Raw genomic sequence first — 12832 nt, 5'->3', positions numbered from 1 at the left:
AGCAAATGTTGCTCACTGTGAAGTATCGTTACCTTTGCTTCATTGACCTTTGCCACGATAACAAGTGTGGCAGGGACACATAACCTAAAAGTAGCATTTTTTTTTAACTTTTCTTGAATACACACCAAGTGTTGGCCCACTCCCAATTTTCACCCATTTGCATTGGTTTTTGGTTGGGCACTCTCGGGATGTTACGGTAGCTCATTTTGCACCCAAGTCGTATATTACTACTGCATGATGCACATTAAAAACCCATTTAGTGACGGTACTGCACTGACTACATTTCTCATCTACAACATAAACCAATGTCGCTGCACCTCAAAGGCCGGCCGGCCATATGCAGTATAAACATGAACGTCAACTTTGGTGTTGTTTTCTTTTTTGAAAAAAGATTACCTTTCTCCTGAGGCCCAAGGAACCAGCTCTCCTACAATTACAAGAAAGAGGCCAGGAAACATGTCACCCAACAACCATGAAAAGGCAACACGCTAGCTCAGCAGAAGGATCAAGTGCCATGGCTCTATCAAAAGGAGACAACAGGGATGGGCAGTATTTCAAATACTTTGTGTATTTGGCATTTGTATTTAATTACAAATTGGGCAATGTATTTGATGTATTTAAATACTAAAATGTGGGTATTTCAAATACAATTGTAATTAAATACAATTTTGTGGGCGAAAATACATCTCTCAAATTTATTGTCACTGTCCAGAGCAGGAAGAAAACTATGTTCTGCAGTGAATGCAGTCTCTCTCAATCAAGCACAAGCGTTTAGTGACTTTGTGATAACGGTGCCAGTCTAGGGCAAGTATAGTGACGAAATCGACGTTCACAGGCAGACTGGCTAAATAAGTGCCTCTGACAACTTATGATGCTTTCTAGCCTGATTTCCATCCATTTTTTCCCTGGAACATTCTAAATGCGCGAGTCGTCCCGATTTTCGTAACTGGTGCGAGTTGCAACAATAAAAAATCCTCTAGCTAGTGCTGCGCGTCTTGGTCGTCTTGGTTCTTTGTTCGTCTATAGCAAAATGTAATCGACAAAAAAAAAAGCTCCTTGAAGCTCTGTACTTTTTTCACCTATTACGTCAAGGCTGATTACATTTTTTGTGATTATATTTCTATTACGTTACTAGAGCCTCGCACACTAACTCCGGAGTGTGCGATGCAAAATCAGAATGATACCCAGAAACCCGTTGCAGGTGCCCTGAAGTCGCTGACGCAAATTTTGAGGAATGTATTTGGAAAAGTATTTGGAGGAGACCAAATACATTTGGTTGTATTTGTATCTTGTACTTAAATGTTTTTTTAAAAATGTAATTAGAGTTGTAATTAAATACATTTTTGACGAAGTATTTTGTATTTGTATTTTGATACATATTTGCATGCATTTTGCCCATCCCTGGGAGACAAATTCAGAGAGGTACACCTAGCTAGCTGCACAGGGTTATCGAGTGCCAGCTGGAACTTTTTTCAGCCTCTACAATTTAGTAACAATTCAAGGACGAACTCCAGCGGTACAACTGGCATGCTTAAAGTGATGCCACAGAAGTAGAATGTTTAGATGGTAATTAGTTCTAAACTTTTAATTCTTATGAATATTATGGCTCTTGAAATCTCGGTAGATGAGAAATTTTCTCCCCCAAGAGCTAGAAAATCGAAGTGTTGAAGTTACACCCTCCTGCAATATGAAAGACCCATTAGAGAATGCAATTTAACGTGGATCTGCCAAATAATTCGCTTTGACAAGGACATCATTTCTTAGTATGAAAAAATAAATTAACCTTTGTGCTTTCCCCTCCCTCAAAATAATGTATGTCTGGAATGTGTGGGCTTAACACCAACACATAAAATGAATAGGTGAATGGGTCTTCTATATAATACTGAAGAAGGGTGTACATATAACTTGAAACTCAAGAGACTGGATCTAAAGAGAAATGCAAACTGACATGAGCTAAGTTAGTACAAAGTGTTTATCAAACAATTCCTAAAATTTCTTGAGATTTCACTGAAAACACTGAAAGTCACTTGAACTCCTTGACAGACTCGCCGAGTTTGTCGACTTCTTAGCAGGTCCCTGTTTTCCAAACAACCCAACACTGACTACACCAAAATATATAAAGATACATCTTTATTAAAAAAAAAAAGATCCATCACTTCACATCAAATCCATGAAAACAAAAAAAAAACTGTGACTCCATAACATAAATAACATCCTGCCTTCTCCACCAGGCCAAAGTTGCTACAAAAACATGCGACATTGTTTTTCTTTCTTTTTTTTTTTTCACGTCCTTCAACACTGCATATATTATACACGTAGTAGTAGCATGTTTTCCAATATTATACAACATATATTATTGCCGACGCCACGGTTACGCTAATGGTCACCTGCGACACGGCTATGGGGGTAGGTGAAACAAACGGGAGTATTCGGGCTCGCAAGCTAATAGGCAACTGCTAATGCTAACCTCACGCTGAGTCCGCTTTGGAAAGACTAGACACGCGCAACTTCTCGGAAGGCCGGTACGGGCTCTACCGAGAGGCAAGCGACGGCAGAAAAGCAACCCAAGCTCACGATCCTGAAGCGGCCATTTTGAAAAGGTGGTTTGGGGTTTTAAACTTGGCAAGCATCGCGTACCTGGCAACTTTGCAAATTTTGCTCTGTGGGATACCGGCGGTGGCACAGAGATTACCTAACTTGTTGTGACTTGCGCTGTCGCGCATGGCGTCTGAGGCACCCGAAGGAGTCTTCTATATTCATCAGTGCCGTCAAGTTGCTCCTCATACGACAGGGTTTAGCAGGAAACAGTTTGTCGCCTTCTGCATCTAACAGCCCCATAATCAGATCTCGCCGTTTCAGGTACGTTTCCATTTTTCTACTCCTGTCAGTGCATACGGAGCCCTGTTGTCAAGAGTGCGACCGTTAAGGCACGTTCACACTCTTGCAACCGAGTACGACCGAGAGAGACCAAGTTGTTAAAACCTCCGAAAATTTCTTCGGACGAGAGAACATACTGGCACAGTGGTGCCATCTATGCGGTGACCCTGGAACTGCATTTCACAACAGTGAAGATTTTGCGGTATTTCCGAGGTCAAATGTGCGTAATACCTATAAGAAAGGCTCGTTTATAACGTTAACAAAAGTTTTTCGAGCCAAGAAAGAAAGGATAATGCGCGAGAGAAATAGAAAATATGCCGGACCGCCAAGTTTACACTGCTACCCAATAAATGGCGCCAGTCTGTCCTCTCGTTGTAAGAGGTTTCAAGGAACCCAGTTTTAAGAGGTCGCAAGAGTGTGAACGGGCCTTTAAGTGCGTCTGATAACACTGGCATTCCCCTCGGCTCCCCGTCGTTCGTGTAAATGATGGACTTCAAGGGGGTAGGGGCTGCTAATTCTGTTGATTGCCAACATCGCACACATCCCTCCACAAAAGCATTCTCCATGTAAGAATGCTTTTGTGGAGGGACCCTACACAAATCTCTGCTAACAGCAAAGATGTGTGTAGGGTGTGCACAGCGGATCTTACGCTGTAAAACGAGCCCTCAAAATCGGTGCCAGCACATCGAAAGCTCAAACTTTTACCGAATGTGCATTGAGGTGGTGCATTTTACCTTCGGAAATTTCAATGCATAGTTCCCTTCCTGTAAAAAAGTTAGACCAACAAACTTGAGTCAATGGTGGGCGCATTTGCAGACGACAGAGTTGGCGATGAGTGCAACTTGTGGCGCCATCTCCCGATTGGCGGGGCTAGCAGACAACAAACCGAGTCGTCTGCTCACTGCACCTAGAAGGAGATGGCACCAGAAGGTACATTCATCACCAAATAGGTTGTCTGCAAACATGCCCGCCATTGACTTTAGTAAGTTCGTTGGTTTAATTTCTTTACAAGAGAAAGACTATACCTAGAAATTTGACAAAGTAAAATGCACCACCTCAACGCACATTAAATGAGAGTTTGAGCTTGACATGTGCAGGCAGCAATTTTTACGGCTCGTTTTAGAGTGTGACATCCACTTTGCACACCCTCTATAGGTACAGTGCGCCTCAAACTTAACGCCGCTACAGCATTTGCGATTTCTGACAGTCCCTGCGGCAGCCGAATAAACCATCTCAAGAATATTTGGGTTCCCGATTTCTGTGCCACCCTGAGAAGGCATCCCAAACCTTTTGGTGCCAAATTTAACAGTAAGTAGCCGACACAAGCTCAATGTTTGGGAACCCAGAGGCGGCATTAAGTTTGGGGTGCACTCTACCTCTATAACTCTGAGTTTAAGAAAACAAAGCTTACAGTCCCAATGTCGTTTTTCTATTGGAGCGTACAATTACCGTCTTTCATACCCGAACGGCTACGTGTGTAAGGAGCACATATTAGCCAAGTCACGTCGTCTCGGCAGGTTCCATGTCTACTTCATAGACGACAAAACCGTATGTAACCTTTTCAAAATGGCCGCAGTGGAATCCGAGCGTCAAAAAGTGGCAACGGGCTCAGCTAGCACATCAAGCTGAACAAGCATGAGTCAACTGTAAGATAGTGCGTGCAACAGGTATACAAGCCAGTTAGTCCATTCAAGCAGAAAGGTCTGCCTACAACAGCACAATCAGAGAGCTAAACTAAAAACTTCTATCTCCGTACACGAGGCAGAAAACAATATCCATGAGTAGTTACATCGTAAAGTCAGAAAAGCCGGGGTATAAAAATTAAGGCTACTTCATAAACTCTCCCCTTTAACAGAATGGCTCTGAATGGGTACTGAAAGCATTGCTCGCTGCATGATAATTTAGGATTTGTTTGGAAGCAAGCTATTACGTACTAGCAGCAGTCAATTACTTCAACAAACTGTTCAAACAACATTGAAAAGGTTGGCTAGCTATAAGGCAGCAACCCACAAGTTGCATCAGTGCAGCTACAACATAGAAAAGAGCTACGTAAATATGCAACCATATCGTCCAAACAAACTTTTGTCTAAAGCATACACCAAGTGGCAAAGAGGTTGAACTAGGTAGCAAATATATTATATATTTGTCACATGCTTATGAAACATCTAGACAGGACCACTTTAAGTTGCCGCTTCACATATCTACATTACATGAAAAACAACTTCCAATCTGAGCCACAGGCTTAGTAAATGTAATGCCGTGCTCATTTTAACAAATCACTGCAAGATAACTCAAAGTGGTAAACCAGTATCATGCATCAAACAGGAGTAAAGAAGTGGAGAAAGTCCAGAGAAAAAAACATTTCCCTGAATGTGCCCCTTGCAGATCATATAGCCAAAGACAACAGGAATGTTCACAGTCAAATTTCGATGTAGCCAATAAAAAAGCCAAGCTCGAATCGTGCCAAAAGCTTTTTAGTATCGATTTCACAACATGAGCATCGGCCGAAACAAAGCCTCGTAAAGCGGAAAGATTTGTACAACCCCTCAAAAACCGCAGAGAAATGAGAAACCACTGGCTTGACTAGAAAAGGACATTAGGGTGGCGGGAACGAGTCTTTCTTTGCGTTTCACGAGACAGGGCATCAACAATGAGGAAACGACAACCACGACTGCTCAAAACGATAGATACAACTATACAACCGCTGCCTGCTGTGCCTGTCTACCCAGTAAGGGGATTGCGACGACCTGTCGAAAAGCCGTCCAATGTGAAGGAGACAACTGAACTGCATCCACGCCTGCCATCAGTTTCGATGACCACCCTCAAATAGTTAAACCCAGGGCAAGTCTGGACGTTAACAGCAGCTATCACGAAACCGACCCCAGAAGGGCGGGGTCAATAACAAACAGCGTGACAACAATGAAAGAAGCACGGCATCTTAGTTTGGCCTCGCAATCACGGGAGGACCCGAGTTGACCCGTGACCTCGCTGGAATGGGAGGCGGCCTCATCTCCGGAGCATGCATGCAGACGGGGGCCATCACCTTGGGCCTCGACGGAATGGGCGGGGCCTGCGGTGCAAGGGGTGGAGCTTCCGTCGCAGGAGGCAGAGCCTGGGGAAATGGGGGCAGAGCCTCTGTTGGGGGAGGAGGTTGGGGATGCGGAGGTGGGACATGGGGTTGTGCCGGTAAGGGCGGAGCTTGTGAAAAAGAAGGAGGAGCAGCTGGGGGAGCAGGCTGAGCAGGCAGAGCTTGCACAGGAGGAGGTGGGACGTAAGGATGTGTGGGGAAGTTCTGTGGGAGAGAGGGTGGGGCTTGTGTTGGTGGAGGTGTGGCTTGGGCAGGAGTGGGTGTGGCCTCTACCGGAAGGGGAGGGGCTTGCAGCGGAGGAGGCGGGGCCGGCGGAAGTGTCTGCCATGGAGACGAGGGAGCCTCTTCCTCGGCGTCTTCGATACCGTTGGTGGGCTCCGGTGGGCTCTTCTCAAACGAGTCAACCCTAGGGGGTGGCAGCGGAGGAGGGGGCGTGTCCGGGGGCGGGGCACTCCCGTTTGATTCCTCCAACGCCGCAACAGAGGCGGGTGGCGGGGGCCTGATGGGCGGCGGCACCGGTCGAGGGGGCGGAACCCGTCGTGGCGGCAGCGAAGTCACTGCAGTCTGCAAGACCCAAATCTGAATCGGCACAAAGTTCGACTTTCACAATTGCATCCCATTCACAACACCAATTGTGGACCCATAAGTGGTTTCTCAACAGCACCACATCCCAAAGTTTCATAAACAGTACTTTCTAATGCATTTCTAAAAGAGCACTAAAGTCGGATTTTCAAGCAGTAGGGCCAGTAACAAAGTAAGAGAAACGTAGTAGGCATTCTAATCATTGAATTATCCCCTAATGTAACTACCGTAAAATCCCGAGAGGTGCCCACCCCCGATAGATAGCGCATCCCTATTTTTAGCTTGATATGCTATATGTAGAGCCCTGCGCAGATAACAATTTGATCATCCGCAGACCTCGTATCCGCATCCGATCCGCATCCACAATGTTATTAAGTAATTTTATCCGCATCCAATCCGCATCCGCAGACTTTGTATCCGTATCCAAACCGCATCCGCAAAATTCGGAACTGTATCCGACTCTCAATCCGTGCATTCATTTTACATGATAAAATCAAGCATTGATAAACCTTAAAAAAAAATCTGGATGGTATCCTATAAGTCGTTTGCTTACCTTTCTACAAAGAACTCTTCGTGCCAAAATACGGTGAAAGTCATTTTATCGTATTCTCGCACGTTGAACACTATTGGCTCGCACATGTTTCGCAATCGCACCGCGATTGCGAAAACATGTGCTTCGAGATCCGGGACCGCGAGAGGGGGACTCCCATGAAGGTGAATGATGGAAAGGCATCCGCCGATCCCGAAGGAGTGCTCATGTTCCACTGGATATCCGGAGGTGGAGCGACTCCGCTCGGATTACGTGCTCCATCTCAGACCTAGTCGACTGATCCCGGCGAACTCCAAAACAACCAGTGGAATTTTCCATTAACAAGTCAAATGCAAAAAGATTTGACTGTCTCATTGGCATTTCCCAAAGGCGTTCTAAGTGCATAGCTTTTATAGGGCCTCTTTGCACTTCTCCTTTGGCATATACAGGGAGTTTCCGAAACGAGAACTGTATTTTTCAGCCCGGGTAAATAAAATATGCATCGCAGGAAGCTCAAACTCCATGAGAATGTGACGCTGGCAGTTCGAATAGAACGCAAAAGTTCGACATTATGATGTTACCTTAATCAAAAAATAACTGAGAAAAATTAAATTTCGCTACGAGCCAATGTCCGCTTAAGCCTAGTATCGTTAAAACAGGTGCAGGAGCATGTAGCATCTATTTCAGTAAAGGAAACTTATCAGCAAGAATGAGAATAATGTTTCTTTCTTGCTGACAAAGTTTTTTTTCCACTGAAATAGGTACTACAGTCACCCGCAGTGTCATTTCTTGTTTTTTACAATATTAGGCTTAGCTGGACTTTGGCTCATGAAGAAATTTAGTTTTTCCTCAATTATCTTTTAATCCAGGTGACGTCATGTTCTCAAGCTTTTGCGTTCTACCACAAACACTAGCATCCCATTCTCATGAAGTTTGAGCTTTCTGCGATACTTACTTCATTTACCCGAGCCAAAAAACATGGTTTCCGTTTCTCGCATGTAGTCCCCATGACACTCCATGTCATGGGGGCTACATGCCACGGACACAAAATTCCCAAGGCTGGCCCTCTAAATGCTATGCATTTAAAACTTTCACTCGTCCAATGCGCCAAGGTTATATTATGAGTCACAGACCTGCTCTTGTGTGGCGGGTTTAACCTCCGGCTCCGGCGGAGGGGGAGGTCTCTGAGGGGGCGGAGGCCTCTGAGGGGGAGGCGGCCTCTGGGGAGGCGGCGGCCTGCTGGGCGGGTTCGCCGTGGGCGTGGCTCTCCCCGGCACGGGAGGGGGAGGAGCCAGCACCCCGTCGGCCAATCCTGTCTCGCTGGCGAACGACGGGCTGCTTCGGCCTGACGACGACTGAGACTGGCAGTCATAGTTGTTCGACCAGTCTGAATGAAGAGACAAAAACGTAATGTTAGGTCCTCTGGGAAAAATAGGTCGGACGTTTCTTGTTCCAAAAGTTGCGACGAAGGGCATTCAATGTTACCTGTGTGAATAGTGTCACGAATGACGAGTCACGAAACGATAAAAAACAAAGGGATAAACGCGGCAAACTTTCACCAAAACAAAAATACAATAACTGGTGGCATGGGTGTTGGCGTAACTGCAGGATCAAGAGCCGGCGTAAAACTGACTCGATGCACCATGCTACGGCCGCTTTTATACCTGCTCCATGTAAAGTAATGTTTAAAACCAGAACACACATTAAAGGGCAACTCCGCTTAATTTCAAAATTTTTGAGATAGTGGCCGATTTTGCTTTTTGAAGCACTCAAAAACAATCCCCAATCTTTTGCTTCGCGAAAAATAAAATATTTTTCGTGTAATTTTACTCTAGCCATGATCACAAACCGAAACCGAAACGGTGGCAAAGCCGGGCAACATTGTATATTCGGCATCACTAAGCATGTACACCCACGTGATATACAAGGGGAAGAAGGAGCTCCCCTCTTATCAGGATCCTCCTTTGTGCCTCCTGGATTAGCACAGGCGTCGCTATTCTCCTCCCAGAAGATTATAGAAGATTAACCTGTCACTCAAAATTCTTACAAAAGCAGCTTCCCTCTCCTCCTTTTACTTGGTGTTCAAAAGTATGCGATGTAACACAAGCCGGCGCTCAACGAGGCGATGGGCCTATCAGTAGTATCAATAGTCGAGCGCCGGGCCGGCCGAGCGCGTCACTCACGTCTTTCACGGCGCTGGCGCCACCCGTGCTCTCCCCGGAAAAGAAAAGAAAATTGAAAAACAAAAAGAAGCTGTACATGCTTGATGACGTCGCGGACGTGCCGGGAGAAGGAATTTGGAGGAAGCGGAAATGCAGCCGGGCAGTGTTGTCTGGCCCGCACGTCTCATCCAAAACCAGCGGATTCGTGCTTGTCAAACTTTGACAGTGATTTTAATGAACTTCTAGGCGGAATTCCGTCACAATATTTGCCATGGGGGTTTTGTAGATGATAACAAAGAGAACTGTATAGTTTTGCACTACTGGAAAAGAAGCGGAGTTGCCCTTTAACTAACAAGAATGACCTGTAACATTACGGGGGGGGGGGGGGGGGGGGGAACAAGCAGGAAAGCGTATTCTGGTGGGACTCAAACTGCATGCTTCTGTGTGGGAGCCGCTTGCACTGGCAACCCAGCCACGCTTGCGGCAATATTACTACTAGTTTATGAAAATAAAATTTGAGAGAAAATGAATACTGTAATATTCTAAGTCATTGCTCATCCTTGGGACATCACCCACCCCACTCTTTGGGCGAATATTGATTTCCAAAAAAACACCAAGGATCGCCCACCCCTACAAATACCCCAAATGCAAACTCTGCGATCCACAAACGTCAATCCCACCCGAATGACATGGCCGCGGACTTTGCAGTTGGGGGACGTCCGTGACAAAGTAAAACGAAGGCGGGAAAGACGCTTCACGTTGTTTACACACTTTTTCCCAGATTTATGCGACCTCGAAGTCAAAGTACACGCATGCAAAAGAAAAACGATGGAGGTAACAAAATAAAACTTCGTTTTGCTTACAAAAAAAGTTTGTTCAGACAAAAAGAAAAAAGAAAGCCGGAAAGATAACACCAGCAGATACCCATTCACGGATCACGAGATCAGCAAACACTACATATCCTGGAATGTAACCGCGAAGTGTAAGGTCAATGATGTAAGGTCAAAGTCCGTCTCCACCGAAATACGGCCACCACAAACCCATTCCTTCTCTTGAAATGTGGCGACCGCGGTTGGTAAGGTTGTGCAATGTTTGAGACATAGCCAACGGATAAATAAAGATTCGCTGGAACGCCGCACACAGACATTTGTAAAGCGTCCCATTTTGAGCTCAGTGTTCACGGTGTCGTCCATGCCACACAGTAACGCCGCCTCATCCTGCGTTGATAGCATGCCGCGCACGGACGCATGCATGTATGCACCAAACAAGGAAGTTGCAGAAGAGCTCTTGTGACTGACAAGGCGCCAACTTGGTGGACTTTCCCACTTCCCCAGCATCGCTCTTTGTCGCTTCTTTCACCCATTACAGCTGGTCGATTTTTGTATTTTCTTGTTGACGATAATCCCTGAGGAAGGGAAACAAAGGGGACAAAGGACAAACACAAATCTCCAAACACAGCAAGGCGACTGGTGCACGACTGGAAAAATCCAGCTCGCTAGCCCCTTTGCGTTAAATTAAATGCATTATCATTTTGTTGGGTCTTCTTTTTTGTTTTTTTTTTATTGAAGAGAACATAGCAGTGCTAAAAAATGTATTTTCACAAAACAAACGTTCATGTTATGCCGATCCGCGGTTCATCGCATATATGCAAGCAATGGACTCTGCAATAGTAAAACATTCTTTCATGAGTATTTCTTGCACAAAACAATGAAACTAATTCGAGCTTATAGTTTAAGGTATCTCTTGTGCAGCCACGCTAGGTATGTACAGAAAAATGCATGCTTTTGAGCTTCTTCTAAACTTTTTACAGCGGAGCTGTTAAGGGCTAGTTTTCTCCAGTTTCGTGTCCGTGGGACAAATAAATCTCGACACAACCCTCTAAACAGCTACCGCCATCTATGAGCGATGGCGGCACATAGTACCAGCTCCGCTGCTCTTCCTTCTTCATCTAGGTGGAAAGGCCGAAAGTTTTGTGCTTGCCCGCCAAGACATAGCCCACCCCACTTTTTTTATAAATTTCAGGTGGCAAGGGAGGTGGGCAATGACTCTAGATATTACAGTATACAGACTTTCTTAAACATAATCACCACTGGATTACAACACCAATCCACATTTGACTTCAAATAACTAAATTCCTGGAAAGAAATTATCCAATGCACACAGCTATTTCTCATGGTTTACCTTTTTGGCGTACAAAGAGAGCTTGCACTATTGGCAGCGTGAGTGAACTACAGGGGACACTTCTCTAGCTATCATCATCATCGTTTGTGACGTCACCAATAGGGCAGACTGGGACAGACTGCGCAGATCTTGGATCCTTCGGCTCATTGGCTCGCTTCATGCGCTGTTTGAGTCATGTGCGGCAAAGCCTGCTTTACGAGTTGTGTTTATTTGGTGAAGTTATATTAGTAGTAGGACATTTTACCAAAGATGAAGCTATGGCACGGGTGGTCCTGCTAACAAACACTTCTGGTGCGCAGGTGTCGAAGCGCCGGGATGGTGGTGTGCTGTTCTCTGCCCAGTACAAAAAGCTGGATGATGAAACTAGAATATTCAACAGATTACCCCCACTACAACATCTACCGCGGCAAATTAGGGTGTATTTTTTTATTATGATTCGGACAAAATAAAACTGAGAAGGGAATGTCTCATCAAATTGAAAATAGGAGAGCAAAATTTGAGAGCCTCCTGCGTGTGTAGTAAGCACATAAGTGAAAGTGACTCCGTGTATCCTGTTGCCTCCAATGGGTTCTGTGAGTGCTGGTGTCTTTTAGTTCCAAGTTGATTCCTTTTTGAATTTTGTAAACCTGCAAACAAACATTTCGCCCAAAATAACTACACAGGAAGAAGCAGTGGCTGGCTTCTGGAGTCGTTTAGTTTAAATTCCTGCTTATTCACCCGGTCGACGCAAATTATGTGAGACCCCCTTGCCATTGAAGTCTTAAAGCTAGTAAGTCGGTGACAATTTAGCATCCAAAAAGATAATGTATACACCTGCTATGAATTTCAATTGTTTGTATGTTTCATTTTGCAAACCCAAATGCGCATAATGCGTGATGCAATTCTCAGCGAGCGATTTTAAATTTGTAAACTATTCTTAGCAAAAAATGGAGAGAGCAAATTAATCAATTGCCTGAATTTGCCGTGCCATGTCCGACAATTTAAGAATGTATAAAAAATATCTGTTTTTCTTTTCGAGCAGAAGTTGCGATGTAACAAACTTCTTTGCCACGTATGCTACGCAGGAGGAGCTAAGCGTCAGTTGCTGACGAGAATTTGCTCGCCAGCGACTGTCGAGTCACACTTGGATAGAAGTGTCCGTATGGGCAAGCTCAATGTAGCTAAAAACAAGTGTGCGGTGCTTTGCAACCCCGCTGTCCACACGTGCACAACTAAAAAGACAGCATGTAATTTACTCCAGTGAAAGCAAAACCTTTTTCTACAGCAACCTTCACAGATCCAGAAAGTTGTGAATAGTCCTTACGCTTGCCGCACAAGCTGTAATGTGAAGCTTCAGGCTAGTTTTTTAGCATTTGAAAGTTTTTTTTTAACACAAAAAGCAACTTCGATCCAGGCGCTGTTATTCATTAGAAA

The 12832-nt window shown here is 45.0% G+C and overlaps 1 protein-coding gene across 1 annotated transcript in view; it reads right to left on the bottom strand.

Moving 5' to 3' along the window:
• Nucleotides 1-2100: 2100 nt before the first annotated feature.
• Nucleotides 2101-12832, bottom strand: part of LOC8030160 (synaptojanin-1) — a 52933-nt gene continuing 42201 nt past the window's right edge. The window contains exons 22-23 of the mRNA XM_029971437.4: nt 8210-8463; nt 2101-6529 (exon numbers count right to left, since the gene is read on the bottom strand). Of these exons, the coding sequence (XP_029827297.3) occupies nt 5816-6529; nt 8210-8463 (968 nt within the window). The 3' untranslated portion in view covers nt 2101-5815. The remainder of the gene's footprint in view (nt 6530-8209; nt 8464-12832) is intronic.

The sequence above is a fragment of the Ixodes scapularis genome, unplaced genomic scaffold (assembly GCF_016920785.2).
Source record: "Ixodes scapularis isolate PalLabHiFi unplaced genomic scaffold, ASM1692078v2 PGA_scaffold12__126_contigs__length_90152505, whole genome shotgun sequence".
Taxonomy (NCBI): Eukaryota; Metazoa; Arthropoda; class Arachnida; order Ixodida; family Ixodidae; genus Ixodes; species Ixodes scapularis.
Note: the sequence above shows the minus strand (reverse complement) of the source record. Positions and strands in the feature narration are given on the sequence as shown.